At 42.7% G+C, this 26,660-nt stretch overlaps 1 protein-coding gene across 2 annotated transcripts; it reads left to right on the top strand.

The window, feature by feature from the left end:
* Positions 1–20,853, top strand: TRIM3 (tripartite motif containing 3). 2 transcript variants are annotated; one of them, XM_074305040.1, is made up of 12 exons: positions 1–210; positions 13,405–13,570; positions 13,684–13,915; positions 14,170–14,321; positions 14,595–14,775; positions 15,235–15,967; positions 16,142–16,245; positions 16,828–16,995; positions 17,364–17,532; positions 19,492–19,562; positions 19,783–19,923; positions 20,014–20,853. In XM_074305040.1, the coding sequence occupies exons 2-12, from the start codon at positions 13,440–13,442 to the stop codon at positions 20,164–20,166; spliced, it is 2,235 nt and encodes a 744-aa protein (XP_074161141.1). In that variant the 5' UTR covers positions 1–210; positions 13,405–13,439; the 3' UTR covers positions 20,167–20,853. The 2 variants fall into 2 exon arrangements, with proteins under 2 accessions (XP_074161141.1, XP_074161142.1); XM_074305041.1 differs by lacking the exon at positions 1–210 and having other exon boundaries at positions 13,408–13,570; positions 13,684–13,910.
* Positions 20,854–26,660: the final 5,807 nt, after the last annotated feature.

The following is a 26,660-nucleotide window of genomic DNA, read 5'->3' as shown; positions in this document are numbered from 1 at the left end:
GGCCGTGTGCAGCCCGGGCCCGGCGGGCGGGCGCTGGGATTGGGACGTGGGTGCGGCGCGGCGCCGTTCGGTCAGCCTGGTGCAGTGACGGCCCCAGGGACAGCGGGGACAGCGCTGCTGGCACCACGTGAGCCTGAGCCCGGCCGGGCCGCACATAAAGCCAGGCGGGGAGCCTGGCTCCCGGCCCCTCCCAGCTTTCCTCAGCCTGGGGTGAGTGCTGCGGGTGCGGGTGGGTGCGGGTGGGCGGCCGGGCGGCCGTGCAGGGCGTGTTTGTGTGAGTGCGAGTCTAATTGTGTGGCTGGTTGTATGTGACTGTCCGCGGGGGTCGGCATGTACGCATGTATATTTGGGCTCCTGCGTCCCGGACTCTGGAGCTGGGGTGGATGCTGAAGGGCCTCCCTGTCCCTAGGGCACAGCTGGTATGGGATTGCTTCAGGGCACGGTGCCGCTGCCTGGCACGCCCATCCCCTCTAGTCCCCCTCCTTCCCTGCCGGCCCAATCCTCGATGACATTTGCCCATCGGGACCTCCTTTCTCATCTCCTTCCCACCCCCCTCGCCGCGAAAGGAAGAAGGCTGAATGCATTTCCCAGTTTTAGTCCCAAGGCCCGGACCCCCGGAGGGGGTGGCAGGTGGGATAAGAACTGGGTGTTTTGCAACTCTGCCTGCCGAAGGTCGGCAGTCTGGGCCCACCTCTTGGACCGTGCCTGCAGTCTTCTGAGGGAAGCTGTTCGGAGGCAGGGACTTGAGCAGATGGCTCTGTCTCCTTTAGGGGGGCTATTCCCTCCCCCTTTCCCTGAAGATGCCTTTGAGGCACAAGGGAAGGGACTCCAGGGCCCTTGCATCTTAGATGGAATCTGGATTCTCATTAGAACCCCACGTCTGGCCCCTCCTTGTTTGTGGACTTTTGTAGCTTCCCTTCCTCCTGGCCTTGGCTTCCTGCCTGTTTCCCTCCCCTGGCCCACCCAGTCTGGCAGGTCCACACCAGGCCTGGCCAAACTCTGGCAGAGGGGGCTTGTAGGGTGTTTGAGTGTCTCTTACACTGATGTTGGTTTTGCCTTCTGGTGTTCACTGGTTCTCTGTATATGTAAGGGTCCTCTAATCTTCCTCCTAGTTATGTCATTGTGGTGGGTACATGTGATACAGATTTTTATTGTTAGGTCAGAGAAGGAAGTGATCACCCTACTTTGGCTTCTTACCATCTGATCCATCTTGCATATATTCTTCTAGAACACACGGCTCTCTGATCATCTGAACACAAATCAGATCACAGAATTCCTCACCCAGGCAGGTCCCTCTGACTCTATAGCTTTGTCACTCCTTAATTCATACTCTTATCAATGGTTCTGCAGTAATTGGACCTCTGAGGTCATTTGTAGAGAAATCCCTGCAATTCTACTTCGGGCACTTCAGTAAAAGGAAATTCATTTCACAAAGATTCCCATTTCATTTTTGAACAGGCATATTGTTAGTTCTTATATTTAAGCCAAACCAGTGACTACATTTGGTACCCACTGGTCCTAGTTTTGTCTTCTGAGGCAGAGTGAATCATTTCTTATTATGTGACAGCCCTTCAAATAATTAATTACACAAATATGAAGATTATGTTCATGGTTCTCTAATAATAATAACAGAATTTGGCATTTGAAGCATTCTTGAAGGTTTACAAATTGCCTTAAAAATGTAATTTTATTTGATTCTCACAACTACCCTCGAAAGTAAGTGATGTTATTATTCCCATTTTATAGATGAGGAAACTGAGGGCAAGAGATTAAGTGACTTTCCCAGGTTCACACAAATAGTAATTGTTTGGGTTTGAATTCAGGCCTTCCTAATTTAGATCTAGTGCTTTATCCACTATGTCTCCTAATTATTATTCGATGTCTCCTAATAATAGACAATAAAAGATTAATAGTACACACACCCCTCTTTAAAGAGCTAAATTTACTAGCACAGAAAAGAAACAAGTACAAAGATTAGGGAAAAATCACTTCACAGTTGAACTGACATTTCAGCTGAGTTTTTAAGGGCTGTCTTCTCTTTAAGTCTTCTCTTTTTCAGGCGAACCATCCTTAATTCCTTCACCAAGGCCTCAGACGTTATGGTTTTGAATTCCTTCACTATTCTGATTGTTCTCCTATGATGTGAGCCACTTGGTCAGTGTTCTTCTGAAAATGTGACCTCCTTGCAACTGAACACAAAACTCTAGATGTTATTTGATTGCAGCAAAAGATAATAAGATTATCACCTCCCTTTTTTCTGGATGCTGTGCTTGTATTTATGTAGTCCATGATCTTGTTAACTATATCAGAATATTAACTCAAATTGAGCTTGCAGTCCACTAACACCCTCTTCTCAGAATTTTAATATAAAGTGCTATCAAGCCACACACACACACACACACACACACACACACACACACATACACATTCTTTTTTATGTATTTGGTTTTTGAACTCAAAAGCAGGGCCTTACATTGTCATTATTAAGGCTCATAATTAGAGTTTTCTCATCAAGCCATGTGCAGTCCAACATTCAACAACAATCTAAAGTTTTTTTATTTTAACTTTATCTTGGCATCCAATATGTTAGCAATCTCTCCTTACTTTACTTCTTCCATAAATTTGAGAAGCAAGTGGTTTATGACTTCATTTAGGTCTTTGATGATAAAAAAAAAAAAAAAAATCTTGGAAAAGAACAGGATCTAGGACAGATCCCTGTGGCACTCTCCTGGACACTTTTCTCTCTCCAGATTGATATTGCTCCATTTTTCAATGTTCTTTGACTATGGCTGCTGAAACATTTGTCGGTCTGCTAATTATTCTTGTTCAGCCTTGATTTTTTTTTTTTCTTCCATTTTGTTAAGGGTATTATGAAGTACTGTCAAATGTTCATCTTGAATCAAGATAAATTGTATAATATGTAACCCCTAATCTTACCAATGTAGTAAGTGTATAAGAAAATATTATTATGTTATGATTTGTATCAAGGATACCTAAAATGTTTCCTATGGAACAGCACTTTCTATTATCACAGAAGCTCTGATTTCACTGAAGGCAAAATATTTTAGTAGAGGGTCTTTATGAGTTTTTTGCAGAGGAGAAGAAAATCTAATACCTGGCAATCAGCAGTTTGGTAAAGTCTGAACTTAACTAGGCTGGTCCTCTGATGACATACACAGTCTGTCACTAGGGTTGGACAAGAAGCCTTTCCAGCTTGGTGTGGGACTTGCCAGAGCTTGTCGTTTTCTGTCATAGACTTTTAAGAGCCCAGGATCATCTCCATGCCACTGTAAGAACAAGATTTAGTGGAGGAACAAATAGCACATTCTTTATCAAATGGTGACCAACACTCACTTAATAAACTATAGCTAGGGAGTGATGTCAAGATGTCCTTCCCATCTTTCAGTAATATATCTTTTCCTTCTTTTACAAAACCTAGGCATTCGCTCTTTTTAGTCATCTGAAACCTTTCCAAGTTTTCAATGCTTTATCAAAGATTATATCAACATTGAATCTGAATTCATAGATGATGTCTCTAGATGCACCCAGAAATGCATCTGAATTTAGGTAATAGAATTTGAGAGTTGATAGGTATCTTATCTAGCTCAACATCCTCATTTTACAGAAATAATATGTTTAGATTCTCAAAGTTTGTTTATGGAAGAGATTTCTGGTTCAATGTTGTTTCTATTGCAACAGGTTGTCTTTCTCAAAATTAATATGAAGACAAACCCCACAACCCTCAGAATTTAAAAAATGATTTTACTTATTTGTTTATGGCATAAGGCTCTAAACAAATTATTATTTGAACATTTAAAAATACATTTTATTGACATTTTTTGTTTGATGTCAGTCATTTCTCAGGGAAGAAAATAGCTTACAGAGTGCACCTCCCATGTGACAAAGAGAAATAATAATAAAAATCTAGTACAGTGATTTCACTTTTAAAAGTAGTAAACATTCTGCTCTGCCAGTCCTCTCTTTGATGGTTTAATGGAGGTATATGTCATTATCTATTCTTCACAGATTTTTACCTCCATAAAAGACCTTTTATCTTTTATCTTTTTTTCCCTCCCAGGCAATTGAAGTTGTGACTTGCCAAGCATCACACAGCTAGAAAGTATTAAGCATCTGAGGCCAGATTTGAATTCCTGACTTCAGGGCTGTTACTCTATCCACTGCACGACCTAGCTGCCCCAAGACCTTTATCTTTTCATTCTTATCTTCATATTCATTGCATGTGACATTCTTTTGGCTCTGCATATTTTGCTTTTCATTAGTTCATCCAAATCATTCTATGTTTTTTCAAATTCCTTACCATGTCATCATTTCCTAATGCAGAATGATGTTCCAATACATTCAGATTTCTTTTTCTTTTTTTTTTTTTAAAGTATTTTCCAGGCACTGGGCATCCATTTTTGTTTCCAGGTCTTTATCATTACAGAACGCTGCTATGGACAATTTAGCATATTAATATATATTTAACTTCTGTTTCAATATGACTTGCTTGGACTATATGCCCAGTAGTGAAATTTCTGGACAAAAGGGCAATGACCATTTAAAGACTAGTTTAATTTAATTGAATTCAGATCACAATGCTCAGGAAGAAAGAATAATTTTACTGTGGTATTTACTTATTTTTTAAACACCATTTTTAGTTTAAAAATTTTATCCAAATATCTATTTTAAAATGTGTTAGCTCATTGACTGCAGTTAACTGTATTTCAGCATTGCTGTGAAGGATACTTAAGGCATGGAGCAACTGGCTCTATTCTCTTTGATTGGATATCTGAGAGGCCATTTCCTTTAGTAGTTCTAATACTTTGGTGTCAAATGGACCAAATTCTTTCACATGTTAGAACTTGTATTAGGCCTTAAAACCTATTCAGTCCATTTATTAAGTGCCTACTATGTGCTGGGTCCTTTGCTTGAGAGCTCAGTTTGTGTTACAATAGATAGAGCTCTGGGTCTGGAGTCTGGAAGCCTTGAATTGAAATCCAGTTTCAGACACTTACTAGCTCTATGACCCTGAGTAGCCACTTAACCTCTCTCTATATGCCTCAGTTTCCTCAAATGTAAAGTAGACATAACAATAGCTCTTACCCTACAAGATTATTGTGAGAATCAAATGAGATAGTATTTCTAAAGCACTAGTACATACCTAACAAATATGTCTTCCCTTCTTTTCCCTTCAGCTTCAAAGATGAAAAACAAAATAATCTCTTCCCCCAAGGAGCTTACATTCTGAAAGGGGAGATAAACACATAAATAGCTGCTAAACAAGATAGACAATGATTCAGAAAAACAGGAAAGGTGAGAGATCACTTCAGGTTTGTCTCAAGGCATGCTTCAGGGAAGAGGTAACTGCTTGAGTTGGATCTTGAAGGAAAAGAATTTCAGTAGGTGAAAGGGTGTGTATGTGTTTAGAGGGGACTGAATGCATGGATGTAGAAGAAGGCAGGACAAAATCTGGGAGTGATGACTAGAATTTGACTGAACTATATAGCACATGAAGGGGAGTAATTAATAACCAGCATTTATATGCTGCCATAAGGTTCATAAAATATTACTTCATTTGATCCTCACAAAAACTCTAGGAGATAGATATTTTATCTCCATTTTACAGGTGAGGCTGGGAGAGGCCAAGCCATGTCCTCAGGGTCAAAAAGTTCAGAAGTATCTTAAGACTGGATTTAAACTCAGGTTTTCTTCATTCTAAGTCCAATACTCAATTCACCACATCTCTGTGAGAAAAACCATGAATGGTAGGATGGAGTAGCTTGTCAAAGGCCTTAAATGCCAGGTTGAATTTCTCTACTATCTTATAAGTAGTGGGTAGTTACTGAACATTTTTGAGCAGAGAAGTAACATGTACAGACCTTGTGCTTTAGAGAGAGACTGGAGGAAGAGAGCTTGTTAAAGAGACTGTTAACAGTAGTAGGAAAAGTGATAAAAGTCTAACTGAGGCTAGTGGCATTTAAGAGTGGAAAGGAAATAGGAACTATTTTAACTGATATATATACACACACATATATATATAATTATATAATAATATATAATATTAACTGATAGAATCAGTTACAAGGAACCTCAGAGGTCAATTAGTTCAACCTGTACCTGAACATAAATCCCCTCGAACTTTCCTGAGAGATGATCATGTATCCTTGATTTAAAGACCCCTTTCGAGCAAAGATGAGGAACCTATTACTCCAATGGTCCATTCTACTTTTGGACAGCTCCAATTGCTAAGAAGTTTTTTTCCTCCCATCAGTTTAAATGAACAAACATTAATTGCCAGGGAATTGTTCAAGGCAGTGGGGATACAAACAAATTTGAAATAGTTTCTGCTTTTGAGATGATTGTGTTCTTTGGGAGGAATTTACATCTTAAACCTAGTCAAAAATGTTTTTATTTTCTGCAACTTTTCTTCATTACTCCTAGTTTTACCCTCCAGAAAACAATCTCCTTTCTACAATACACTCCTTCTAATAATTACGTTCCTTTTAATCCTTTTCTTTTTTTGGCTAAATATTCCCAAGCCCTCTAACTGATCTTTGGTCTGGTTTCTTTGCCCTCCTCTGCTTAAATTTGTTCATATCCTTCCTAAAATTTGGTAGGCAGGACTGTTCACAGCCCTCCGTATGTGGTCTCTCTAGGATAGAGTAAAACAAGACTATCATCTCCTTCCTTTTGAATACTTTTCTGTTAATACAACCCAAGATTTCTTTAACATTTTCTGGCTGCTGGCGTACTTTGACTCATTGGACTTGTCGTCAATAAAATACCTAAATGTTTTTCTCACATTTAATAAGCAGGATTGCAGAATCAAAAGGGACCTTAAAGTCCATTTAAATCCAACATTTAAGGAAAGGGAAAGGAAGCAAAAGAAAGAAGTATTTATATGTGCCAGACCCTGTAACAGTGCACTTTACAAGTATCTCATTTTATCTTCACTACAATCCTGGGAAGTAGATAATATTATTATCTCCATTTTATAGTTGTGAAAACTGAGGCAGATAAGTTAAGTGACTTGCTCAAGCTCACATAGTTAATCAGTGCCTGAGGCTGAATTTGAACTCAGTCTTCCTTATTTCAGACCTACTTAGCACACGCTCCAGCACTTAGCTGTATCACATACTGGACTGAGAATCAGACCTATAGCATCCTCACAAAGTGATTAACCAGCCTTTATTTGAAGCTCTCTAATGAGAGGAAAACCCCTATATCCCAAAGTACTATTATCTAGCTACATTTCCCTATTCTGGTAGGTAGGTAGAGTGGATAGAGCATTAGGCCTAGTGTCAGGAAGACTTGAGTTCAAATTTGGCCTTAGACACTTATTATCTTTGTGAGTGTGCTTCGGTTTTCTTATATGTAAAATGGGAAAGTAATAATAGTACTTACCTCCCACGAAGTTATTATAAGGATAGATAGAAAGAGATAATATTGGTAGAGTACTTTGCAAACTTCTAACTCTAATTGATATCTAGTTATTCTTTTCTTATACAGTTGATAAATATAGTACTTTTCATTTAACTGTGTTAACTTTTCATTTTTTCACACTGGGTCATTGGTAAAAGACAGGATTTATTAGATAACTGAATAGTAGGTATGAGTATTCTATTTCTCCAGCTCTGCTGTAGGCTCTCTGATTGCCTGAACTGCATCATCTTCTCTCTTATTATACCCTTAGATGGCCTAGCATAGAATTAGAAATGCTGGACACGTTCAGTAAAATATCTGTTAATTGAAAGGGCTGGAAAAGTTGGGAGAAAGTTTCTTGGAGGACCTAAGAGGAGAATTCATTCTTGAAATATGATGATGACAATGATTAGGAGGTAGAGGAGGATGGTGATGGCGAAATTAATAGCTGAAGTTTATATAGTTCTTAAACTGTAAAAAAAAATTACACATGTGCACATATGTATACATATAAACAGTTTGTAAATATACATGTATATTGTATATCCTAGATAGTATATATCTATGTATAGACATAAATGCACATCTACATACATATATACATATAGATACACACATACATACACTCATGCTTAAAACTGCTCTAAGACTTTGGGAATATCTGTATAATCTGACTTATTTCTTACTACAGTACCATAAAGTAAATGGTATTATCTCCCTTTGAAATTCTTCATCAGATAAAGAAATGGATTAAACAATTTGCTTGATTTGCTCTCAACTTTTAACTAGTCAGGGAAAAGTTAAATTTGCACACAGACCTTGACTCCAAGTCCACCTTTTCCTACAATACCTTAATATAGAGGATCATAGATTTAGAATTTAAAGGGACCTTAGAACCCATCTGGTCCAATCCCTCATATTAAATGTGCTTTAAGATTTAACAAACCCTTTACACACATTATCTTATTTAATCAGGATCAGTGGAGAGAAAAGAGGGGACCTTTGGGGTCAATGAGGGGAGGGGACCATGCTAGAGAGGGAGGATTATCTGCTGAAAATGGAGTGGTGAAAGCTTTCAGGAGGGAAGAGAGGTCTGATGGTGGGGGAAATTAGGGTAGTGAGGCAGCAAGAGGAATGAAAGGGCTATGCAGTATTAAGGAGGAAACAGTGTCTGTGTTGGCTCTGGTGTGCATAGTTCTGCACTTTCCTTTGGCAGTGCCCTGTGACTCAGGAGCATACAGTGATTCCTGGGTGATCTTAGGCAAGTCACTTCTCTGGACCTTGAGTTTATACATCTATCAAATGAGTGGGTTGAACTATATGACCTTAGAGGTCCCTTCCAGTTTAGTCTATGACTCAGGTCTAAGGATTGAATCATATGAATCTTAAATGTTTAAAGAGATCCTAGAATCATTAAGTTAAGTGATCTTCTAGTCTACTTCCCAGTAATGGACTATGTCTCAAGCAACCTATTTTAATTTTTGACAGCTCTAAATTATGTTAAGCCAAAATCTGCTTCTCTGTTACTTCTACCTGTTGCTTCTGGTTCTGCTTCTTAGATACAAAGAATAAGTTAAATCCCTCTTGTGTGGCAGCCTCCGAATAATTATACCAAATTAAATGTCATGCTGTTGCACCCTGCTGCCTCTTCTCCTCCCTTCCCCCTTTAGTCTTTTCTTCTCTGGGTTAAGTATTTACTCCTAGTTCTTCAACTAAGCTTCAAGTGGAATATTTTCCAGTCCCTCACCATTTGTGATATATACATACAAAGCAGTAAAACAAAAAAGAATGTGATGTGTGTCATGAAATCCTATAGTGATAAATAGCCTGGTCATTAAGACTGGGTGGGATTTGGAAAGTTAGACTTGAGTGTGGTGATGGAAAAGAAAGGCATTTTAAAGTGAACTGAACAGTGTGAGCTGGAGAAGCAGGGGCATGACTGTAAGGCATGTTCCAGGACGGCCAGGAGCTCAGGTTTATATGTGGATGTGGAAAGGAAAGCAGAGTGTGGTGCGGGGGTTGGCAGGAAAAAGGGGGAGCAGAAGGATGATTTGAGAAAGGAACAGGCGAACACTTTTGGGGAGGCACTCAGGCCAAGCTGAGGGTGAATGAAGGGAGGGCAGTCAGTGCCCAAGGGATGCCCCCAGCTGCTGCGAGCTGGGCATAGATGGACAGAAGCCATGGCCTTACCAGTGATTCCACTTTCACCCTCCAAATCCTTGCCACAGGTTTGCCTCCGGGTCTAGGTCTTGTCCTAAACCCAGGCTCCTTTCTGCCTAGCCAGCAGCCCTTGTTCGAGGCCCAGGCTTCTGCCCTTTCTGCTGCTGGCATGTCCTGCACTCCTGGTACTGCCCCCTCTCCTGGATCTCTGCTCATCTTCCTTCACTACCACTGCATTGATTCAGATTCCTTAGGCCAAGATCTTGGACCCCACCCCCCTCCAGCAGCGGCTGCTCCGGAAGCACGCCCCTCCCCAGCCCCTCCCAGGCCCCCGGCTGGGCCAGGGAAAGCAGTCTACCCCCCTTTCCGGGCTACAGAAGTGGGTTTCTTCTCCAGAGGGGAGGAGGATCCCACGGATTTGGAGGAGAGCCATTGAGCCTAGCAGGAGTGAGGGCGGGTGCTGGTGAGGGGAGGCTCAGAATGCTATTCTTCTGAAGGAAGGGGAAAGGGGAAAGGGGAAAGGGAAAGGGAAAGGGAAGAGGAGGAGCCACTAGTACTCCGCCTTCTCCCTGCAGTCCAGGCAGCACCAGTTTTGGGCACTGACGGATCCTCGGGGTCTAGTCCCCCCATTGCCATCTCCCTTCCCTTTTCCCTCTCCACGGCATTGTGCTGTCTCTGTCCCCTCTTAGGGCTGGGTGATGAATGGGGACCAGGGCTTGAGCTCCTTAGACTGAGTCCTGCTCGGAACTTGCCTCCCTCCCACACTTTCTTGACCACTGCTTAGTCCAAGGGAGCATTGAGCTCCATTTTCCTGAGACCACTGTTTGCTTCTCCCCTGTTACAGTTCCTCTGTATGTACCACCTCCTAGGTCAGCACTCAGCACTCTCTCCTCATCCAAGTCTTGTTCCCTGTGTTGGCCCCAGGAGCCCCTGCCCTCAGCTTCCAGGCTGCTGATCCTTGCCCCTTGGTTGCTCCCTTGCCTCCTGGGCCTCTTTCCTCTGTTCCATTCCGCTAACTTCCTGACCCTCCAGGCTTGCCTTCCTTTCTCAGCTCATGTAATTCCCTCAAGCAGTCTGCTTCTCTTGCAGTCTTCTGAGCCTGCTCTGCATCATCCCCAGTTAGAATCCTGAGATTTAGATCTGAGAGGAACCTTAGTGGCTAGTCCAACCATCCTAGGCTAACCCCTTCCTTAGTAATTTGCCTAGAGTCATAGAGCTACTAGTGAGAGAGTTGGGATTTTTACCCAAATCCTAGGACTCCACATTCAGCAGCCTTTCTACCATACCATCTGCCTTCCTGGGCCAGTAACTGAGGCCCCTTCTCTATGTCCCTTAAATACCTGCTTCAGGGCAGCTAGGTGGTGCAGTGGATAGAGCACCAGCCCTGAATTCAGAAGGACCCGAGTTCAAATGTGGTCTCAGACACTTAACACTTCCTAGCTGTGTGACTCTGGGCAAGTCACTTAACCCCAGCCTCGGGGGTGTGGGGGTGTGGGGGGGGAAATACCTGCTTCCTTGTGTGTGAACTCCTCAGCTCCCAAAATTCTTCTCATTTGAATGTCTCCTCCATCACTCAGTAATCAGCCATATCCCACCAATTCCTGTACCCTTTCTGCAGCCCCTTCACTTTGCTTTAAGTGACTTTGCCCAGTTTCTGTTACTCAGACCACAGAGTATTTTTCTCTTTCTCCCTTCCCCACTTCATTCAGTTTCTTGAGTCCAAAAAAAAAATCTGTGTTCAAATCTTTCCTTGTCATGTGATCTTGGAGAAGTCAACAATCTTCTGTTGGCTAGTTCTCTCCTGTAAAATGAGGAGATGTAATGGCCTTAACTTTACTTTTAATTCTAAATTTATGATCCTCACCTTTTCATTTCATTCTCCTGACTTAGCTCAGATCCAAGTTCTGAACACCTCACTTCACTTCTTAGGCTGAGATCTTAGATTCTAGAGCCCAGACGCTTAACCCTTGCACAGCCTTCCTGGTCTATTGACCCGAAGCATCTTTCCATACACTCCTCCCCACTCCCCAGTCTCTTGATTCAGGGAAATAGGTCAGAGCCAAGGGGCAAGATGATCCCCAAACATTTCTTTCTATCCTATCCTTTTGCCCCCCCCAGTGCTCTGGCCTCCTTGATCTATTCCTTAAGTTCATGTCTTTTGAAGATCTTTTGAAGAAATTTAAGAGTTTTGGCTTGGAGAAGAGACTTAGGAGATTTGATATCTATCTTGAAGTATTTGAAGGATGATCTTGTTCTGCTTAGTCCTAGGTCACAGAATTGAGAGCAATGGATGGAAATTGAAGAGAAGCAGGTTTGGACTTAAAAAACTACTTAAGGATTATAATCCTTATTTTATCCTAAAGTGGAATGGGTTACTTATCTAAGTAATTGGTTCTTCCTCTCTTCAGGCCTTCAAATAAAGGATAGATAGATTTGTTGCAGAGGGAATCCTTTTTCAATCATGGGTTGGACTAGCTGGTTTCTAAGATCCCTTCCTACTCTTGACATTTTTCTGTCCTCCTGTAAGTAAAGAATACCTAGTCGTCTTCTAGCTCTTTTCATAGAATTCTGTTCTTCCACCACCTCGTTATCTCCTCTTCATCTCATACTTAGCACAGGGCTCTATCCTGCTTTCATCCCTCTACTTATTTTTCTAGTACTGTTTAGGGAGGTCTTGTCTTTTATTTGTTCTTTTCTCAGGTTGGTTTGAGGGATCCTAGTGAGATTGGCTCTTCCTAATCTGGGCTTCAGGTCCGTCTGCCATGATCTTGCTGAAGCATAGTTGGGTGCTTGATGGCGTCTATGACTCTGAGCTTTATTGACCCCCAACCCATTTACCTAGAGCAAGGGTTCTCAAACTATGGCCCTCGGGCCAGATGAGGCCTGCTGAGGAAGTTTATGTGGCTGTCTGGGTTATGGCAAATGGGCTGAGGGGCAGAGACTGAGTGTGAGCTTTTGTTTTCACTGTAGTCCGGCCCTCCCACAGTCTGAGGGACAGTGAACTGGCCCCCTATTTAAAAAGTTTGAGGACCACTGGCCTAGAGCATGCTCCCAAGCCTTGTGTTAAGGCTCACACAAGGAAGTGTATTCCTCATTTATTCTTAGGCTTGATTTCAACTCTTTATCTGGTCTGGCTCCTTGAGTGCTTCTTTTAAGGTTCCTACTCCAGTTGGTTTTCTAAGTTATGTTCTTTATTTAATGCCATAGCTAAGATGATGGATATAACTTTGAGCCAAATGTTTATCCACACACTTTTTCATCCCAGGCTACCAGCTCTTCATCTACTTTTCTAGCCTTTTTAAATTACTTGTCATCCCTCAGGAACCCCCCAAATTTTTGGCTAGGAAAGTAGTCTCATAGAAGCCCATTTTACAATTTTATTTGCTGTTCAGTTGTTTTAGTTGTGTTCCACTATTTGAACTCAGGTTTTTCTGACTAGGTCTGATACTTTATGCACTGCCACCTAAATGCCATCATGGGTGGGCTCACATCCCAGTCTGTCCATCTTCTCTTGTTCCCGCTGTCCTAGAGTTCCCTACTCCATCACTGTTTTTTTGCATACACAGAGAGCTAGTTTTAGTAGATAGTCATGTTATCAGAAGGAGTTTGTGTGACTGTTACAGAGTCTGTGTGGGGAAGAGATACAGTTACTAAGAGATGGGTCTTTTGGTTGAATGGATCGAAAGGACATGCTCCTGAACACCATTTGGGGAGAAGGATAAAGGACAGAGAAGGCATTCTCTGCCCTGCTGTGCTGTGTGAGTGGCAACTCTTATGGAAGGGGCAAGGCATTGACTGACATGAGTTTCTCTCTCCCTAAAGACTGGCCCGAGGGGGAGGAACTAATAGTCTGCGCCATGGCAAAGCGGGAGGGCAGCACGAGCCCGGTAGTTCGGCAGATTGACAAGCAGTTCCTGGTCTGCAGCATCTGCCTGGACCGCTACCATTGCCCTAAGGTTTTACCTTGCCTGCACACCTTCTGTGAGAGGTAAGCAGCCCAGAGGCGATGGGGGAAGCCACAGCGTCCCTCCTTCCTGATCAGGCCTCCAGAACCTCCTGCCTATCTTCTGCCACCACCGACCCTTTCCCTCCCCCTTGCAGGTGCCTGCAGAGCTACATCCCTGCCCAGAGTCTGACGTTATCATGTCCCGTGTGCCGCCAGACTTCCATCCTCCCCGAGCAGGGGGTTTCTGCTCTGCAGAATAACTTCTTTATCAGCAACCTGATTGAAGTGATGCAGAGGACCCCCGATGGAGGCCGGGACCCCACTGCCCCTCACCCACTTTGTGCTGTGGCTGGGCGTCCTCTCTCCTGCCCCAACCATGAAGGCAAGGTGGGCCCAAGAGAGGGCCAGTGAGGCCAGGGCCGTGCCGGTCTGGAGTACAAGGATAGGGAGGGAAAGGGGGTGGGGGAGAGGCAGGAGCAGGCGGAGGGGTCATGGGGGGGAGAAGGTGGGGGTTTCGGGCTTGGAAGGAGAGGCTGGTGGGGGTGGCCGGACAGGGGTGGGCTGAGAGATTCCTGGAGTGGCCAGCTCTGGGGCTGCAGGGCCAAGCTCCAGTCCATCAGTTTCTGCTTGTTTGCTCCCAGACAATGGAGTTCTACTGTGAATCATGTGAGACAGCCATGTGTGGGGAATGTCGAGCTGGGGAGCACGGGGAGCACCGCACTGTGCTGCTCCGGGATGTGGTGGAGCAGCACAAGGCAGCCCTGCAGAGACAGTTGGACACCGTGCGCAGCCGGTAGGAGGGGTTGTGGGGAGAAGGGACTCTGGGAGAGGGGACAAGAAGGGCCGCCCAACTTTCAGAGGCAGCTGTGGATTCAAATCCCGTATCTCAGATAATTAGTAGCTGTGTGACACTGGGCAGGTCATGGGGGGCATTTACGCCTGTTTTCTTGGTTATAAAATGCAGGAGTTGGACTTGGACGGTCTCTTATGTTTCTTTCTGACTCCAAATGTCCTTTGATCCTTTACAGATGTCAGTGATTGCCTGTCTTGCCTGTTCCCCTTCTAGGTTGCCCCAGCTGACGGCAGCCATTGCCCTGGTGGGAGAGATCAGCCAGCAGCTGGTGGACCGGAAGGCTGAAGCCCTGGCCCAGATCAGTGGGGCCTTTGAGGAGCTGGAGCAGGCCCTGCAGCAGCGCAAGGGGGCACTGGTCAGGGACCTGGAGGCCATCTGTGGGGCCAAGCAGAAGGTGGGCTCCCAGCCCCCTTTCCCAACTTCCACCCCCAAATTTGCCCATCCTTTCTCCATTCCCCCATCCTGTTTCTTTTTTTTTTTGTTTGTTTTCCCCATCCCATTCCCTTACTCCTTTCCTGATTTGGGTCCTTCTTTTTCTCTGGGTCTGTCCTCAGCACCATCCCCACTGTGATCCATAGTGCTTTCTGTGCCCTAATGGTACTTACTCCTGCTGTACCCTTTAGGAGTGCCCCTTCTATGCCCCATGGTGCTCTCCCTGCACCCCACAGTACCCTCTGCATGGTGCTCTCCATGTGCCATCATGGTGCCCCCTGTCCATAGCCCTTTGCTCCGTGTCCCTGCTGTGCCCCAAGGTGCACTCACTATATCCCCCTGGTGTCCTCTGCATGTTACCCTCCCAGTGCCCCTATGGTACCCTATCTATGCCCCCACGGTGCCCGCCCCATGCCCCCAGGTGCTGCAGGCCCAGCTGGAGACACTGCGTCAGGGCCAGGAGCATATTGGGAGCAGCTGCAGCTTTGCGGAGCAGGCCCTGCGGCTAGGTTCAGAGACGGAAGTGCTGCTGGTGCGCAAGCAGATGGGGGAGCGGCTGGCGGCGTTGGCCAGTCAAGCCTTCCCTGAGCGGCCTCATGAGAACGGGCAGCTGGAGCTTCTTCTAGAGACGGATGGCCTGCGCCGCTCTATCCTCAACCTGGGTGCACTACTCACCACTAGTGCCACAGCCCATGAGACAGTGGCCACAGGGGAAGGCCTTCGTCAGGCACTGGTGGGGCAGCCGGCCTCACTGACTATCACCACCAAAGACAAGGACGGGCAGCTCGTGCGCACAGGAAGTGCAGAACTTCGGGCCGAGCTGACGGGCCCTGATGGGGCTCGCCTTGAAGCCCATGTACTGGACCACAAGAATGGCACTTATGAGCTAGTCTACACAGCCCGGGCAGAGGGTGAGCTTCTCCTCTCTGTACTACTTTATGGGCAGCCTGTACGGGGCAGTCCCTTCCGGGTGCGTGCCCTACGCCCTGGTGACTTACCCCCCTCTCCTGATGATGTCAAACGCCGCGTCAAGTCCCCTGGTGGTCCTGGCGGCCATGTGAGACAGAAGGCTGTACGCCGACCCAGCTCTATGTATAGCACAGGAGGCAAAAGGAAGGACAACCCTATTGAGGATGAGCTGGTCTTCCGAGTCGGTGAGTGGCCTTCCCAGCCAGCTGCCCATAGTGGCAGAGAGGCCCTGCAGGGTCACTGGTATATGTATTTGTATATGTGGGGGAGGAGGGAGTGGGAGGAGGAGCAAGGAGGGGAGGAGTATTAGGTTCCAGGGCCCATTTTCATATCTCTTCAAAGCAGTGCTCTTTCTACAGGCAGCCGTGGGCGAGAGAAGGGTGAATTCACCAACTTACAGGGCATCTCTGCAGCCAGTAGTGGCCGCATTGTGGTGGCTGACAGTAACAACCAGTGCATCCAGGTAGGATCATCCCTTCAACCCAAATCACCAGGATATCGAGGTGACATTCCTCTACCACCATCTACCCACCTGTAGGTGTGTTCATGTAACAGTCTCCTCCAAAAGACCAGGGTATTCAGATAATGCTAGTCTCCCCTCAATCCACTAATCAGGGTGTTAAAGAAATTCAGGCTTTCACTGAATGTAATACTAACACCTGTCCAGTCCTTAGCTTGCAAGGCCCTCTGGGAAGTACAATTTTTTTTTAAAAAGCTTTAACTGGTCCCTGCCATAAAAGGAGTATTTTTTGGCTAGGAAAGACTTGAATATGTGTGTGGGCAGAAAAAAAGGAGTGAGTTGAGTTGAGGAGATACGGAGAGAATATGGATGATTTTGAAAATAAGATCATGGAGGAATAGATCTGGATTCAAGGGGAGGGTTCTTCTACCTTTGCCCTCCTCTAACAACCAGTGAGTAGAGCAAGTGGACTGTTTAGAAAGGTCTGAGCTCTGTAGCTATGGAAGTCTCTCCATTCATTCTCTTCTTATTAGACCTCTTTTTACTCTGTTTCCACAAAGGTTTGCTCTCTCACGTTACCCCTAGGTATTCTCCAATGAGGGCCAGTTCAAACTCCGCTTTGGCGTGCGAGGCCGCTCTCCCGGGCAGCTGCAGCGTCCCACTGGGGTGGCGGTGGACACCAACGGGGACATTATTGTGGCTGATTATGACAATCGCTGGGTCAGTGTCTTCTCACCTGAAGGAAAGTTTAAGGTGAGAAAGATCTGGAGTCTCTCTGTACAGCTCCTTTTTCCTGGACTCTTCTTGGTTCTGGGCTAAGGGTTTTTTCTTTCTGAGCTAGGGCCTTTGGCTTAGGAGAGCCATCTACTCCCTTTTGCTGTATAGTTTCACATTGCCTTCTCTTTCCTTCATGAAAACTGGACCAAGGAGGTGAGTCTCCTCTTTGGAGAGACGAATTGACATTGGAGAAACCTTCTTCTGCTTCTTTCTTGCTTATCCTCTGCCTCTTGCCCTCCCTGTTTCCACACTAGCCTGTCTGTGAGGTCCTGCACTGGGAGATGATGATTTCCCTATCCTGAATGACCAGCTTAGTCCTAACTTCCCTTTCTGGGATTTTGCAGACCAAGATTGGAGCTGGGAGGCTCATGGGACCCAAGGGTGTGGCTGTGGACCGGAATGGGCACATCATCGTGGTGGACAACAAGGCTTGCTGTGTCTTTACCTTCCAACCCAATGGAAAGCTAGTGGGTCGCTTTGGGGGCCGTGGTGCCACTGACCGCCATTTTGCAGGTATGGGATAGGATTATAACTAAGAAATTGAAAGTTACTATAAGATTCCTCACTACCCCAAGATTTTTTCTTCTTTTCTCTTCACAATGAACTTGAGACCAACACATACATGCTACCTAGAGAATTTCCCCTATAATCTCAGAAGAAGGAGGCACCTGTACCTAAACAAGATTCTCTCTACCAAATCCTCCACAGAAAGTTATTAGGTCTCTGCTTGATGGCCTTCAGACATAAAAAGCTTACTGTCTCTCCAGTCTCCATGAATTTTTTTAGTATTCTGTTATCTAACATATTTCAGAAATAAGATTAAAGGAACAATAAACTTAATTGTAAAGGATTGCACATGAAACTATAAACTTCTATTATTTTTAGTTTGATTTTTTAAAATGTGTTTTTACTTTAATAGTGCATCAGAATCTTCCTATTTTCCTATCTTCTTCTCATTTTCCTTTTTATGCATTTCTCATTTCTTTCAAAAACTTTGTTACACTTAGCCCAGGATAAGTGCTCTTCCATCCTGCTCTTTGGGTTTCCACTCTGTTTACCATTGTTTATTTATCCTTTCCAGTCACATATTATTTACATTGGCAGATAAACCAGGTGCAGAATATGAGTTGATTAATTCTACCTTCCCTTCATTGTCTATTATCATTGTCCCATTTACTTTTAGCAGCAATTTTAAGTGTGTGATCAGAAGCATATCACTTAACTTCTTTTTACCTTAGTTTTTTTTCATTTGGAACATAGGAATGAAAATAGCAATAACCTTCCAGGGTGGTTGTGAGAATCAAAAGAGATGCTGTGCTTTGTAGACTTTTATGATCTAAGTTTGAGTAAGATTATTATCTTCCTTTTGCTCTCAAGAAATCGTGCCCCCCCCCAAAAAAATACTCTTTTAGCTCCTTTTTATTGGCTTTCATCAATTTCAGCTTATTCTGAATTTTACTACTACTGACACTATTCTTGGAGAATCTCCAAGATGGATTCTCCAAAATCTTGTGTTTATTAGTTGTCCCTGATATTTATTTTTCATAATATTTTAGCACCTGAGTTAGTTGGTATTTATGTTATAAATATTTTATCCTTAAGAGTATTCCTTAAATAGTTAGACCATTGGCCCCTACTCTCTTTCTAAGGAATGCTTTGAAATTCATTCTTTCCCATAGAGGGTACTTTCATTTGGGACAGACTTCCCTCTCCTCTTCTCTTGAGAATTTTCTGATAGAGTGAGTAGTTACTTGCTGCCAATGTTCTTGTTATTTTTACTGTAAAGCAATTAAATTTAATGTAATCATCTGTTAAGGACTCTTTGCTTTTAAAAACAACACACAAACCAGATATTGTCCTCAAAATGCTTATAATTTCCTAGAGAAATACAACATGTACAAAGATAAGTAAATGTGAGAGAATTTAATGGCTAAAGAGGATTGGGAGAAGCTACGTGAAGGAGGTCAAATTGAATTAACATGACTTTCTCTGAAATTAAAAAAAAAAATGGTAAGAATCCTTTGAGATCGACTTTCTTGTTGTTATTTTTTAATTTAGTATTTTATTTTCCCCAGTTATAGGTAAAAACAATTTTTAGCATTATTTTTAAAACTTTGATTTCTAGATTCTTTCTCTTCCTCTTTCCCCACTCCACCCCTATTGAGAATGTAAGCAATTCAGTTGAGGTAATAACATGTATAGTCATGCAGAACATTTCCATAATGATCATATTGTGCAAGAAAGCACAGACCAAAAAAAAAAAAAATTCCAAACCAAAAACCTCTCAAGAAAAAAAAAGTTTAAAAAAAAAACAAAACAACTATTTCCCTTACACACCACACACACACACACACACACACACACCCTCCCTCTGCTGTCCTGGGACCACCCAGTGAATCTCTGAGTAAGGGCTATTATCCCATCTCTATATAGAATCTCTTTCTTACTGCTTCTTCTCTCTTGTGTCTTAAGGTCCTCACTTTGTTGCTGTGAATAATAAGAATGAAATTGTGGTGACAGATTTCCATAACCACTCAGTGAAGGTTAGTGACATCTTCCACAAACAGCAGACATCCTGTACCTTCCCCTTCTTTCCTATACTCTGGATCTCCAGGTCACCTTTCTCCTATGATTCCTTTCCTTTCCAAAGCCTTTTCTTCCCCTCCCTCCCTCCATTTCCTCTTTCTGCTATCTTCAGCCCCTGGCCCTGTGTCCTTCTTGCTGGGTGTCTTTGAATTGGCTCTAAGTCCCCTCCCATCCCAGGTGTACAGCGCAGATGGAGACTTCCTCTTCAAGTTTGGCTCCCATGGTGAGGGTAATGGGCAGTTCAATGCCCCTACTGGTGTGGCTGTAGACTCGAATGGGAACATCATCGTGGCAGATTGGGGAAACAGTCGCATCCAGGTAAGTACTACTGCTCTCTGGTCCCTAGAGGTCTGAGAAGTGAGGGCTAAGGGTAGACTGAACTTTCTTGCCTTTCTCTCTGTTCTACAGGTATTTGACAGTACAGGCTCTTTCTTATCCTATATCAACACCACTGCAGAACCACTTTATGGCCCTCAGGGCTTGGCACTGACCTCCGATGGCCACGTGGTAGTGGCCGATGCAGGCAACCACTGTTTCAAGGCCTATCGTTACCTCCAGTAGCTGCTCTGCTGGCTCAGATCTGGATGGATAGAGAGATGGACACCACCACTCCAAGGATGGGATGGGCCCGGGACTCCTCCACTATGGGCCAGATCAGGGAGCAATGAAAGTGGGAGCCATGTGCCCTTCACCACCCCAGGGCCTTCCCCAGGGATCTTCTCCCCATGTTCACCAGTTGATCTTTATCCTCCTTTCCCCCCACACCTCTCCCATCCCTTCACGCTGCACTTTATTTATTCGGTTCCTGCTTTGGTGATTGGGGTGGAGGGGAGGCTGTGGGGGAGGTGACCAGGCTGGGAGGCCTATGAAGTCTCCCTGAGCTTGCCATCCTACTGCCTGTCCACTTGCCCACTTACCCACATGTTTTTTGGTTTCTACAAGAATTGCTAAGCTTCACCCCCAACCCCTAGCCCCACTTAGACCTATACCCCAAGTCAGGGTCTAGACTCCCTTTAGGCTTGGTTTTAGCCCCATCACGTAGATCAGTTACTGCCAGTTCTTCTGGCCTGTCTCCAGGAGGAGCCTGGGGCCTTCACAGTCCATAGTCTCCAAGCTGCTTCACAGGGCAGTGCTGTAGGCTGGCAGACCATGGTTTCCCCTCTGCCTTCTCAGACAAACTGACAGACAGACAGTAATACCCTTGCCCGGTCCGCTTCAATGTACAAAATAAATGGTCTCCGTGGCTTCCATTTTGATCCTTCTTGGAGGAGAAGGGGGATGCTGCTGCTTCAGGCACCTCCCCTACCCAGGAACTTGGGTGAGGAAATGGGCCAGAGATCCTAAAACTGGGAAAGAAATGGGATGGAGGGGAAGCAAACAATTGTTCCCTCAGTCCTTGGCTCAGAGGGTATTGTGGGCTCAGAGCAGGCTCTCCTAATGGAGCTTTGAAGTTGGGCTGTAGTAGTATGGGAGAGGGATGCTTCGGAAGCCATGGGTCTGCCATTCTTTTTCCCTAATCCCCTATCCTAGGCCATGATAGGGGATCTGAATGGATCTGGAATGTGGAATGATAGAAGGTTCCTAGCAGCATCAGAAGAGTCATTGCCTAGGTAAAGATGAATACACAAATGCACTAGACTCACAGAGCCATGAGAAGAAAGAGTCCTGAAGGGCAAGTTCTGGCTTGCTGAGAAGGGCAGATGATAAAGGAGGCTTTGGCAGGTAGGATAGCTGCCCTGGGGTGGGTTTCCAGGATTAATTTCACAGATTTAACATCTGATATTAAGAACCTCTAGTCAGGGTCTCAGAAGATGCCTGGGTATTTCAATACAAGTGTGAACAATCCTGACTTAGGACCTAGTTGTGAGAATGCAACCACATGTACACACATACAGCCATATTCCTACATACAAAGAATGAACATCAGAATAGAAATTTAGAAGAACAAAATGGAATAAAGTTCTAAAATAAACTTCATATGGGTAAATGTCCATAATTTGGACAGGGACTAGTTTTGAAGTGGATTTGTTTCTAAATGAGGTGCCCTGTATCCTTGGGGACATTCTTGGAGTAAAGTAGACTTAGCAATACAGTAAAAAAAAAAAAATGGCTGGGCAGTGGAGAGAAATAATTATTCATTCTTTGTAAGGAGCTTGATGTTGGTAGAGGAGAGTTGGGGGTAGAATCCTAGAAATCCCAATTGGATGAAGAAGTTGAAGATCTGTTAGCAGATATTTGAAGTATGAGGGAGAAACATTTCAAGTAATTCTCAGGCCAAGGGAAATAGATTCATGCCTCTATGTCTCTAATTCCTATCTCAAACATAGCAATCCATGGAACATGTTTGGATGGCATAAAGGGGCTGGCCCCCAAATTAGCCCAAGTGAAGGAAGTTAATGTGGTAGTATCATAGAAGCCCAAAATATCATCTCATCAGTATTTTTACTTCTTCCTGTGATACAGATCACAGCTTATCCATGCCTGTTTATCTTGTGTGATGAAGACAGATATGTATCTTGTTTTCCTTAAACCACCAGATGTGGGAAGAGCCATCCTCACGTTTTCTTGATTATTGTATGGGTACCAATGGAACAAGTGAAAACTGTTCAGAAGTTATCCTTTGTTTTTGTGTAACAAGCACATTTTTTCCCAGTCATAAATTTCTCTCCTTACAATAATAATAATAACCAAATTGTATATGGGACATTGCAAAGAAATGTACATTTAAACCTCAACCCTGAGTAATGGTACCGGTAGATAATTCCTTTTGCCAATGAACAAGCTCAGAGAGTGGTGATTTACCCATGGCTGCACAGCTAGTAAGTATCAAGGGCAAGGTTGAATTCAAGTCTTCCAGATTCTAGTGCTCTGATGCTGTGACACAGTATCAATGTGACCTTCCATTCCAGTATAGACTGGTGAAGTGCAAGTTCCTACCATATTGAAAAGATTTCAAGTACTATTCCAGCAAAAGATATTTTCTCAGGATCAACTTAATCAAGTATGAAGAATTTTGCAACTTATTTGATTATCTGTTCATGAGTTCTTTTTCAATGACAACATGAAACAAAGGGAAAAAATAGTCTACTTCTGTTTCTGCAGTGATGCTTGCAGACTGGCAGGAAAGGCAGAAAGTTTAAATCTTGTCCAATAACCAAGTAAATAAATACACTACTGGAGTAACTGAATAATCAGTCTTGATACTCTTAATGGATTTTAATTTAATGAGTTCGGATCTGGTCTCAGACACTAACTGTGACCCTGGGCAAATCACTTAATCCTGTTTACCTCAGTTTCCTCATATGTAAAAGGAGTTGAAGAAGGAACTCCAGTATCTTTGCCAAAAAAATCCAAATGGGGTCATGAAGAATTGGATGTAACAACAATAAAATTAGAAATACTCAGAGCCACAATCCTAGTGATTTCAAATGTAGTTAATTTCCAAAGATGGAGCAACATTTTTATGTTTGAAACTCCTACTTCCCTGAAGCAAGCCTAACATCTATGAATGAAACATTTATGAACTAAACATTATATGGGGGGAAGCAATCATCATCTGGAGATAGCAGAGATGGGAGAAAAAAAACCAATTAAGCCAATATAATCCTAGGATGCCTGCAAATTTGAAAAAATCCAGGAGAGAAATGGAAAAACAAGGTGCAGGGGCAGAAGTTCAGATTTCAAGGGGTAGGGAAAGTGGCATGTGGGAGTTACCATATTTGACCTGTCTCTCCAAAGTTTTGTTCTTTTGTGGTGGTTACTGTATTCCTCACCTTCACTCTGACATAATCAGGGGGATCATGTACCTATACTTTTCTCACAGATCAGGCTGTCATTCAGCAACTATGTCAGAGGTGTTCATTTTACTTCAGTAGATTGTTCTCCTCTGGGCTAGACCTGACAAGGCTAAAAATAGAATCATGGAGTTTGATTTGGAAGATATTCCAGTTACCAACCTATCCAAATTATACATACTTGGCAAAGAATCCACTCTGCAGCATACCTGACATATGTCCCATTTTGTTGAGCCTTCTGCTTCCCAAGGTAGCTGGCCCTTTCAATTCCTGATTAGCTCCTATTAACAAGTTTTTCCTTTCATTGATCTTGAATTTGCTTCTTTACAGCATCCATGCAATGTTCTTAATTTTGCTCTCTGGGAATAACAAATCTAGTCTTTCTTCCAAATGACAGCCTTTTACATCTTAGAAGACCACTATCATGTCCATCCACCAAGTTTTTTCTCTCTCCAGGCTATAAACTGATCCTTTATGGCATGATCTCTAAACCCTCCACTGCCATGATTTTCTTCTTCTAAACACTCCCCCATCTACCTCTCTTTTCTAGAAATGGGCCCATAAATGAATCCCATATTCCAGAAGTAATCTGACTAAGGCAGAATTCGGAAGGACTAACATTTCTTTATTCCTGGATGCTATGCTTCTATTCAGTTTAAGATTACATTAACTTTATTGGCTTCTGTATCAGATCATTGCAATTCTATAAAGTCCCCAGACCTCTTGCTCTCTAACTTTCCCTCTTTCATCTTGTATTTGTAGAGCTGGCTTTGGAATTTTGTGGAATTTTGTGTTTATAGCTATTAAATTTCATCTTATTTGGTCCAGTGTTCTGAAAAATCAGATTCCCAGAGGAGATATGAGGTAAAGAGACCGAGAACACAGGTAGAGGAGTATGTCTTGTTAAAGAAATGGCCCACCTCTTCCTCACAGACAAATGAGAGAATAGAGGATGACATTGAAAAGATATGAAGTGCAAAAATGAGAGTAAGGAGTTCAGGATAGATGAACACAATTTTCTCAAGTAGGATTCTCTGAAGAGAGAAAGAAAGGAAGAGTTGGTGCTGTAAGTAATCTAAGGAGAAAAGAGGTTTAAAAACATTTGCTTTGAAGAATACAATTAAATCAAGGAAGAGTAAAAGGATCATTGTGAAGCAGTTGAGGATCCATTTAATATTAGATTAAAAATTTGTGTAGAATCACTAAGATTGACTACTTTTAATTTTATTCAGTCATATCTAACTCATGACCCCACTTGGATTATTATTATTAAAAATTTGTAGTGGAATCACTCATATTGACTACTAATTTTATTGTTCAGTCATACCTGACTCATGACCCCTTTGGATTATTATTTTTAAGTAAAGATGAGTTCCTTCTCCATCTCCTTTTATGGATAAGGAAACTAAGTCAAACATGGCTAGGTAATTTGCTCAGGGTCAAACAATTAATAAATGTCTGAAGCCAGATTTGAATTCATGAAGATGAATCTTCCTGATTCCAGGCCTGGCACTTTATGCACGGTACCACCTGCTTATCTGACTTCTTTCTATAACAGCCCTATAAAATAGCAGTGAAAAAGGAAAGAGTTATCCAGGGTTGAAATCTGGAACCAAATGAGCAGTATTAGATCAGAGAGACAAGGTATTCATTTAGGTGGTAGAACTGGGAGTTAACTAACTGGCCAAGGTTTTGGAGGGGAAAAAAAAGCAAGAACACAGTGGCAAGACCTGAGAAAGAAGAAAGAGATAAAGTAAATAGATGTTGCCATAAGGACAAGATAATAAAGCACAGGGAGAGAAAAAGTGGAGGTTGTGGCTAGAAGTTTCTGAATGAGAGAAGTAGGATGCTTCTTGGTGATGAGGGCAAGGGCATTACCATCTCAAGTGTGTCTGGGGTAGGGTCAAAGTACATGTAGAGGGATACACTCTATTCCCTACTTCTTATCATATTTCTTTTCAATAAAGTATTCTGGAGCCATATTTCACTACGGGGCATCATCACATCAAAATTCAGTAATAATCACAAAGTAAAATGTGATTTTTTTGCATCTGAATCTCTAGTTTATATTCTTGTGTAGCGCATTGTCTAAAGCAACTATTATAACTCCTACTCCTAGTTAAGTTCCCAGAGAATGGCTATTAACATCCTTTTAGGGCACTAAGAATAGTTCTGAAGTTTTAAGGGGTTTAATGCTATAATTCATAAGCCTCCACTAGTGGACTTCCTACCATCGTTGTTAGTTGATCAGTAAATCTAAAACTTAGGTTTTAGAAAGGTGTATTCACAAAATTGGCAAGAATAGTTCTACCATCCTCTTCTGAATCACTACATAAATTTGTATATTATCCAAAAATGTCTACCAAAGTACACAAAATCTTCATATAGAGAAAATTTTAAATGCTTCTTAAAAAAATTAAAGAAGTACTTAAATATTTGGAAGAATATTCAGTATTCATGTCTATAAATGACAATCTATACTATGAAAATTAATTTACAATTTTAATGTTTTAGCAATCAAAGGATACTTTATAAAACTTGATGAGCAAAATTCATTTTGAAAAATAAAATATCTAGACTATCAAAAGATATAAATGAGGGATTTCAGATTTATATTATAAAGCAGCACTCATCAAAACAAAAAATTTTAAATGAGAGAGAGATCAATGGAGCAATCTAGTCAAAGAAGAATTAGAAACAATAGAACTCAAAAACCCCATGCCCCAAACCAGAAAAGTATAAATTGCTCAAAAGAATTCCCTATCTGATAAAAAAATTTATGGGAGAACTGTAAAGCAATCTGGTAGTAATTAGACTTGGACCAACATCTCCCACCACATTCTACAATATATTCTTACTGGACATGTGACCTTAATAGTTATGATTATTTTATTTAAAAAACCTTAAGAGAGGGACAAATCATCAACCTTTCACTACTATGAAAAGGAAATTCATACTTAACCAAAGGAAAGATGTAATTACAAAAGATAAACTAGATCCTTTGATTATGTGAAACAGAAAAGCCACTATATAAACAAAATATACTAGAGAAGTGGATGGGGGGGGGGAGAGATGGGAAGAGAAAGAAATCTTAGCAATAAATTACTAAGGGTTTATTATCCAAGATACTCAACATACATATGCACGTTTCCAAGTTACTCAATATATGCACATTACAACTTGTGAAATTACAAAGAATAATCAAAGTTCAAAAAAAAAAAATAACTCCTCACCCCACTTCTAGGCAGAGGTGACAGATCC

The sequence above is a fragment of the Sminthopsis crassicaudata genome, chromosome 3 (assembly GCF_048593235.1).
Source record: "Sminthopsis crassicaudata isolate SCR6 chromosome 3, ASM4859323v1, whole genome shotgun sequence".
In the NCBI taxonomy this organism is placed as follows: Eukaryota; Metazoa; Chordata; class Mammalia; order Dasyuromorphia; family Dasyuridae; genus Sminthopsis; species Sminthopsis crassicaudata.
The sequence above is the reverse complement of the archived record's forward strand: the minus strand, read 5'-3'. Positions and strand labels throughout refer to the sequence as shown.

Bases quoted from the DNA above. Each gene is read 5' to 3' on its own strand.
- TRIM3 (XM_074305040.1), top strand. From the start codon at position 13,440: ATGGCAAAGCGGGAGGGCAGCACGAGCCCGGTAGTTCGGCAGATTGAC. The intron at 15,968-16,141 runs GTGAGTGGCCTT...CTCTTTCTACAG, and splicing joins TGAGCTGGTCTTCCGAGTCG to GCAGCCGTGGGCGAGAGAAG. The intron at 16,246-16,827 runs GTAGGATCATCC...CGTTACCCCTAG, and splicing joins GTAACAACCAGTGCATCCAG to GTATTCTCCAATGAGGGCCA.